Below are 8,635 nucleotides of genomic sequence, written 5' to 3'. Positions count from 1 at the left end.
GAAGAACACACAGACACAAACCCATAAGTCACATGCTATAAAGCAAAGCAGAGAAATAAGGAGACCTTTACTGACCCGTTTGTCAACCCTAATCTTGATTTCATTCAGCACCCAAGCCCAGCTTCTAGCTCCCATACAAGGCTCTCCTCCCCTGGTACCCAGATGCACCGAGGTGGAGCTGGTGATCTTTACAAAACAACCACCCCACAAACAACAAAAACCTCTCTCACTCACACAAAAGCCCACCTTGCGAATGAATGGAATATTAACGACTCCCTAACAGTTGCACCATTGGCAGGGCGAAACCCATCACTAACACAGCTCTTTCTACAGATTGCCAGTTAGACCCGAGCAGCTCGAAGAGAAATGCACCTACTGTATGTGAAAGGCTGGTGCAGATTTTTTCCCTATCAGTCTAACCTCCTGTGTTGATGCATGAATGCTGGTACCCACTTACAGGGATGCCAGATGATCAGTGCAGAATGAAGGTCCCAAGAGAGGATCACATGGCTCTCTCTGCCCTGTGACGTCACTAGCAGATGGCATGGGTACCAGCTCTGGCAGTTGGCATCAATGTCACTTTTTAGAGATCAATGAGATAGTGCAGATACACACAGATCTAGAGGCTCCAGGAGACGATGCGACACTCAGCCTGAAAAGATTTGGAAGATCCAAAATGAAAACTGATTATTGAATGAAATTAAAACCTAAGGTAATATAAATAAAGATATACTCAATTGATGCTGGCTTTGCATGCAAGTATTTAAAGATACAGTATCACTGTCTTAGAGTATTTCTATGTTCTTTGCCATCTATAAGTTCTTATCATATTTCATTCTTATGATGTAATTATCACATACTTTCACTGCTATTATGTAACATTATGAATGTGTGGACATTGTGTGTGTGTGTGTGTGTGTGTGTGTGTGTGTGTGTGTGTGTGTGGTGTGTAGAGAGAGAGAGAGAGAAGGCTGGAGATTGTTAAATTAAAAGTCTCTGTTTCTCTGTTTTAATATGCCTATTTGGTTGAAGACTTTAGATGAAAATATTTGCTGCTTCACCCAACAAAAAACAGAATTGCATTTTAAACACAAATTATTTTCCCCTTTCATTTGGGATTCTGAACACACGTGCACAATTGCAGGCAGAATCCTTGGACCGTTCCTGTCCGATATTAGCTAGAGGGAGACTTCCGTAGCTCTTAGAACAAAAACACTACGACCGGAACAGCAGTAAACAGACAATTACATTGGGGGAATTCTTAGATTGTTAAAGCAGTCGCAACATTTGCTTTGATTAAAAAAAAAAAAAAAAAAAAAAAAAAAATCCCAGTAATGTTTGTGGGCTTTTTCATTTGTTTACAGTTTTATTTTCAGATTAACCTAATTCCCCTTTCCTTGAGGCTAAGAAAGCAGTACTCTTTTTACATAGTTCTTTACTCATCAAGAAAAAATTCAATTTTAAAATTGATCTAATTGATCTTTTCTTTAAATTTGTGTGTTCTACAGCCACTTATCAGAATTTCTAGAATGAGCTTAGCAGGAAATAAAGTTGGTGTTTAATTTTTTTCCTGACAAAACCCCTCAAATTTGTCAGCTTAAGAGAGGTAGCACTTTTCGTTTTAAAAATTGGTTTCTTTTCCATTTTGTTCTCAGGGGAATTAGAATTAATGAAAGTCTGCATTATTATACTATGCTTTTATTTGCTTGAACTCCACTTCATGTATGTTAAAAACCCAGTTTAAAATCCAAGAGAAATAGGAAATGTGGTGATTTCTAATAAGTATTTCCTTTTATATTTTCTTTTGATAATTTGCCTGTATAAATTAATGCTACTGCATGAATCAATGCTTTTATGATTGTTAATCTCCACAAACTCAACTTTTTTATTTAATGTAAATATGAGTGCTGGAATCAGTCTTTTTCATGTGCTCTCATAGCCCTATGATTAAGTCATCAAATATATTTGAAGTATATCAACTCTAAAAATGAAAACACTTTAAATATTGTGCTGGCATTTTTTCCAGGTGATTTAAGGTTAAAGAACCATGTTAACACTACCGTTTGACGAGTCTGTCATAATGCCCGAATCCCAGATGTGCAGAAAGTTTGCTAGACAATGCGAGGACCAGAAACAAATTAAGAAACCAGAGAGCTTTCCAAAACAAGTTGTCCTTCGAGGAAAGAGCATTAAACGGGCCCCTGGAGAAGAAACCGAGAAAGAGGAGGAGGAGGAAGACAGAGAAGAAGAAGATGAAAATGGCTTGCCCAGAAGGAGGGGTCTCAGGAAAAAAAAGACCACCAAACTACGACTGGAAAGGGTCAAGTTCAGGAGACAGGAAGCCAATGCGCGTGAGAGGAACCGGATGCACGGCCTCAACGACGCTCTGGACAATTTGCGAAAAGTGGTCCCCTGTTACTCTAAAACCCAAAAACTGTCCAAAATAGAAACTTTACGGCTGGCCAAAAACTACATCTGGGCACTTTCTGAAATTCTGAGGATTGGCAAGAGACCAGATCTGCTCACGTTCGTCCAAAACTTATGCAAAGGTCTTTCACAGCCAACGACAAACTTGGTGGCAGGCTGCTTACAGCTCAACGCCAGGAGCTTCCTGATGGGTCAGGGTGGGGAGGCTGCCCACCACACCAGGTCACCCTACTCCACATTCTACCCACCCTACCACAGCCCTGAGCTGGCCACCCCCCCAGGGCATGGGACTCTTGATAATCCCAAGTCCATGAAACCCTACAATTACTGCAGTGCGTATGAATCCTTCTATGAAAGTACTTCCCCTGAGTGTGCCAGCCCTCAGTTTGAAGGTCCCCTAAGTCCTCCCCCAATTAACTATAATGGGATATTTTCCCTGAAGCAAGAAGAAACCTTGGACTATGGCAAAAATTACAATTATGGCATGCATTACTGTGCAGTGCCACCCAGGGGTCCCCTTGGGCAGGGTGCCATGTTCAGGTTGCCCACCGACAGCCACTTCCCTTATGACTTACATCTGCGCAGCCAATCTCTCACTATGCAAGATGAATTAAATGCAGTTTTTCATAATTAATGAGGAAAATGAAAATAAACAGTGGTCATTCACCTCCCACTCTAATTAAGACAAAGCAGATGCTTGCGGGCTGAGTAATTGGCACAACTCTATCTAAGGTGTTTACTAGTTTCTGAAGTGTGTTTCAACGATTGTGAACATTTTCTATGTCATAATAAATCTCTTTTCGTATGAGAGCTTCTTTTCCTTCCCCTTTGTCTGTATCGCACTGTGATTCTCTCTCTCTCTCTACTGGCAGGATTTTCCTTTCCTGTTCTAGTTTCTTTTAAATTCACTTAATTTGTTTGAACAAGGTGTCTAAGAATATATTGCTGAATAAAGACATGCACACAGCATAATTCAATGTCTATTTCAGTTGTACAGTAATTATGAAAATGCATGTTATAAAAATCAGATGAGTAAAATGTGTTTATAATTACTAGGACTCATATATGTATCTCTGAAAATTGAGTTTTTAAAATATCAAGAGCTAACCATGAAATTAAAAGATGCATTTGAGGATGTACAACAATATTAAAAGCTATGCAATTTTCTGTTTATTAAGGACAAAACTAAATGTGTTCAGTTGGTAAGAACTATTCCTCTTCAAGCATTTGCAGAGGAGGAAGGAAACACAGTGTTTGGGGGAGGTTATCAGCATCATAATTTGGGGACAATTATTTCAATCATGAAGAAAAAATATTAGCACTTGTTTTGTATTGTTCAGGATTTTTCTGTACAGGTTTGTTATGGTGTATAATTGTGTTTTCCACCCTACAGTTTAAAAGCAATTAAACATAGATATTTCCACTTATGAAGGATATCTATTAGCCGTGATATTTTTGCATGATACTTATTATTTCCTGACACACAGCTGCTGTCAGTCTCCAATGTCCCCTCCTCCCCATTTTAGAAATATTTCTGGATTAAAAGGCTCAAACAAATTTCTTTTAAAAACAAAACAAAACAAATAGCCAAAGCGTTCTCGAGAATTTTCTTTTGAAAGTATCTTAAATGAAAGAAAAGGCGCCCGTGAGGGTTAAACACCCTGGGGAAACAATGGTAAATCCTGCTAACCTTCAACTCCAGCCTAAATTCAGTGGCAGTTTTCCAGCAGCCCCCAGAGCCGGTGTTAAACACCGAAGCTTTTTCTCTGGGCCAGTGAAACGCCTGGCCGATTAGAACCTAAATTCTGTGTGATTAAAAGTTTCCTAACAAAAGGCAAGCAAAAACTTAGTTTAATATGCCTGGAGAGCTAGCCTCTTAAAACAGGGCTTAGCTGCTTGCTCCTGGAATAAAAAGACAAGGTGGTTGTGACCTCCTACAAGATGCCGTCTGGGGCAGGTCTGCTTCCCAGGGTGCGGGAACTGGTTATCTGCGTGGCCTGGGGAGGGCAACGGGACACGCGTGCCGCAGCGCGGGACTCCGCGGGCACCGCCTGAGCCAGCGCAGACCCAGCCCGGCTTGTAGGGCAGTGCTGGGAGGACGCAGGTGACCTCCCGCTGCCTCGGTGGCCTCCCGGGCTCAGGATGCGCTGCCGGGGTCCCGCCTACAGTGGGCGCCCTGAAGCCTGGGGCCGCGCCCACCTAGCGGGCACCGCAGCTCTGTCCCGGGGACACGCCCTGCAACCCACCAGGCTGCGGAGGTGGAAAGGGGGTAATATCTCCATGTGACCGGTCTGCCACAAGGGGGACACGACACGGAGGCTGGGCCGCAGCTCTAGCCCGCCCAGGTGCTGCCCAGAGCTAAATCTGTCCTGCTCCTGCTAGTCCCGTGGCTGGTGGGACGAAGGTGGTGCAGGCTATAGGCCAGGCCCCAGTCTCCAGACAACCGTGTCGCCCTGTCCCTGACATCCCTCTGCTGGAAGCCCCGGGCCTTGGGAGCGCGCTGCAGCCGCCTGCAAGCCGGGAACCCGCTGAGCAGCTGCTGGCGCGGGACTCGCTGGTGATGAACGGCCCTTCCAAGCGGGTGTGTGAGCACCTGTTCACTCCACTCCCACGGGGCAGGGGGGGGAGGAAGCAGAGGTAGAAGAGGGATTGTGCCCTGCCGGAGTGGAGAGAAGTTTGCCCAAGGTAGAGAGCCGTCTGTCCCCTCTGCCTGCCTGGGCACAGGAAGACTAGCTCCTGCTTCCTCCCATATGCGCACAAAATCTGCTCTCCCTGGGACTAGGTTCAGAAGTGCTGGCCTCTGTGTGGCCCTTCAGACCTGGTCACTGCTCATCCCATCTGAGCGAACAACAGAAAAGTGAGGAAGCATCTGGAAATTAAATATCTGTGCCCTCCCCGCCCCCCACCCCACCACCACACACAGCCAGTATCATTTCTTCTCTGGCAGAATAGGTGTGGTTTTCTGGTCTCCTATCCTTGTAGTGTACCCAGGGGCCTGACCAGAACAGCATTGCGCCTGCTCAGAGTCTTATTGGCTCAGACAAGCGTTTGAAACCCGTGCTCTTTCCAAGGTCACAGATTCTTGTTGGAACCAGAGATTGCAACAAGAGATGGGTTTTCCGTCTCCCTTCTGGCAAGGGGGAGAGCTAAGAAAAGAGGCAGCTGGCCTAATGAGGAAGAATCCAGTGTTCTGGGCAAGCTTCTTATCTCAGAGCTCAGTCCACAAGAAACTCCAGCTAGAGAATGGGGATTTCACATGCAAGCCCCAGAGAACTGGAGGCATTTTCTAGAAACTGGACACATCTGTCCTGTGTGTGCATGCTCCCTTCGTGGGAGCTGTACGGTCAGGGTGGGTTAGGGGGATTCCATGCTTAGTCAGCCTTTAGATGCCTCTTCTGAACCTGGTCCTGGAACCACCCTGCCGCTCCCATTACATGTTGCCTTGGCCCTCAGTCAATTTTCTTCAGCAGTTCACAGTGCTGAGAAATCCTGTGAGTTGTTCACACAAAGCATCATGGACTCTATGCTGCAAAACTACTTTGAAGGGGCCACTCCTGTGAAAACGAGGACAGAAGGATATAAAGGGTGCAGTCTAGGAACCAGGAAGTACGGCTTCAGATTGGTTAGAACAGCATCCTTGCTCATGAGGTGGTGTGACCCTCCACCACTCAACAGAAGAAAAAAAAATCGTCCCTCCTTCTGATGTCTTCATAGCTGCTGTCATCCAAATGGACTAGGTATCTCCTCTTTGGGGATGGATTTGGCCAGTATTTCCTCATCCCAATTAAGGAGGAAAGAAAATGACTAAAGGATGTACACCCCATTTAGAAATATTTATGAAAGTCCCATACCAAGCCATGTCTACTGGGATCTTGCTGTCCACTAGATTTAACAAATGCTTGTTCTTTTTTGCAGAGTATATTTCTACCTGGAGTAAAATCAGGGCCAGTCGGTAAGATGGGAAAAAAATGAGATTGGAGAGGCACCCAGTCATTCCTTTACCTCTGCTGTCGACCCAGTTCCTTGATCCTCTCTCGGGGGCCTTACACCCCACCCTAGAATCGTCTTGTTTCTAACCTCCTTTTCCCCTGAAACCAAGTAAGTTTGTGTTACCAAATGGCTCCCAGGACTTCCCAGCTTGTGAGTTCATCTTTCAGTCCATGATCCTGGACCTCTTACGTGTTTCCAAGGCATAAAAGGGAAATGTGCCACCTGCTATTCATCTTGCACCCACAATGCTCAGGTTGCCATTTCCTCTGGTAAAACATCATGAGGTTGATTTGGTGGGTACCAACCCAGTTTTAACAGACACCACCTTCTGGGCACTTGTGCTTTTCCACAAAGCTGCTTTCCTCGTCTTTCATCACATTTCTCTGGACTACAAGGAAATACATATTTTCACTTTGGACAGCAGGTAGTATTCAGACTCCCACTATTGGGTGTGTTTGTTTGTTTGTTTGTTTTGCTTTGTTTTAACGATCAACCCTCTCGATCTAGGACACTCAGCCTCCAAAGGAGACTAGGTTGGGAAAGGTTCAAAAGTGTAGTCTGCTGCACTGTTCAGTATCACAGCTTGCTTCCTCATAGTCCCATCTCTGAGTTGGCCTCACTGCGTCTGACACTTTCCCTTGTGCATAGGGTATCCTCTCTTCCACAAGGAGAAACCCAAATTCATATCAAAGCTCAAATTCTTCCTATGAATAGTGAGTTATATATGAAAGAAACAATACTGGATGTTTTTCTTGTTTCCTTCTTTTCCTGGTCATCCCCTTGATTTCAGGATCCACGCTGATCTTGCCTGGACCAGGGTACTGGTCTCCTAGTTCCTCTTCTCCATTCTTTCTCCTTCTCCATTTCTCCAGTGCCAAATTAGCTTTCCTAAAACACCCCAACACACCAATCCTTTGCAGTAACACCTCTCACGGTTCTCATTTTCCGTCTGGTAAATAAATTCATTTTAATTTTTCATTCAGTCTACATCTTCCACGTTAAAACTGAAAACAACTGTGCATATCACAGCTTAGAGCTGACAAAGCATTTTCACAGACTCACCTTATTTAATTCTAAGAGCATCATGATGAGGTAATGTTTGCAATGACCATATGACTGACTTCCGTATTATCAGAAACTGAGGACCAGAAACTCTGTGTCACTTTCCCATGGTTATAAAACAGAACAAAAAGGCATCATCATCAACACAGAAGGTTTAAGGATGTCTCCTCAGGGACAAGCACGCAGGCAGTTCTACTTCAGACACCAGCTGAGTGTCCTTTATCCCTATTGGGTTCTGACACTCAAATAACACCAGACCCCACTGTTGCAGGCACAGTCCTCAAGGCCTCAAGGCTGCTTGCCTCCTCTGATACCAGTCACAGTCCAAGGCAATTGCACTGGTGTTTCTGATCAGTCATCTCTAGACCAAGAATCTGGTAGAGCGGCTTAGGACTTAGAGAAATGCTCCTGTTTATGACATATTGCAAAGGACATAGATGAAGATGTTATGACATGTTGCAAAGGACATGGATGAAGATGGAGAAAAGCATGGACCTACCATGCCCTCTCTGGAATGCCACCCTCCAGAAGTCCCTTCCCCCACGCTCAACAATCTGGAAATTCAAAATCCTAACCTTTTGGGTTGCTGTGGAGACTTTATTGGTAAGTATAACTGAAGCATAGCTATCTGTATGTAAATGTGGTGGGACAAAAAGGGTCTGGCCTAAGGCTGACAGACCGAGTGGGGAAAGCCAGGGTCCAGTCCAGCATTTCTCTGGGCCTCTCTGTGAAGTGCCCTTCCCTCCAGCGTTTGGAGAAACCCATGGAATGAGGAGGATCTTATGACCTGTTACCAGATGAGAGGTAAGTCAGAGAATTTCTTCATGGCCATGTCCAAGTCAGAAAGGAGCAGGAAGATTAGAGTTCTGACTTAGGTAGCCAGAGAGATAAAAGTGAAGTCGTGAATAAAATCAAATATAAATATAATAATATCTGGAACCTCGGGATGCCACCCTGAAGCAATAGTCCACAATCCTTCAGCAATGAAGGCCACTTTTTAACCCTGTGTTTATTTTCATTACATCAATGATTGTTTTTTCAACTACCAGTTAACTAATTTTTTGAAACAGGATCTCATTATGTAGCCCAGACCAGCATCAAGCTTGTACTCCCCATTCCTCAGGTTACTTGGTACTGGAATCACAAGCATGTGACA

At 44.5% G+C, this 8,635-nt stretch overlaps 1 protein-coding gene across 1 annotated transcript; it reads left to right on the top strand.

The window, feature by feature from the left end:
* Positions 1-260: 260 nt before the first annotated feature.
* Positions 261-3,854, top strand: Neurod6 (neuronal differentiation 6). Its single transcript, XM_028864098.2, has 2 exons — positions 261-712; positions 2,027-3,854. The coding sequence occupies exon 2, from the start codon at positions 2,048-2,050 to the stop codon at positions 3,059-3,061; it is 1,014 nt and encodes a 337-aa protein (XP_028719931.1). The 5' UTR covers positions 261-712; positions 2,027-2,047; the 3' UTR covers positions 3,062-3,854.
* Positions 3,855-8,635: the final 4,781 nt, after the last annotated feature.

The sequence above is a fragment of the Peromyscus leucopus genome, chromosome 3 (genome assembly GCF_004664715.2).
Source record: "Peromyscus leucopus breed LL Stock chromosome 3, UCI_PerLeu_2.1, whole genome shotgun sequence".
In the NCBI taxonomy this organism is placed as follows: Eukaryota; Metazoa; Chordata; class Mammalia; order Rodentia; family Cricetidae; genus Peromyscus; species Peromyscus leucopus.
The sequence above is the reverse complement of the archived record's forward strand: the minus strand, read 5'-3'. Positions and strand labels throughout refer to the sequence as shown.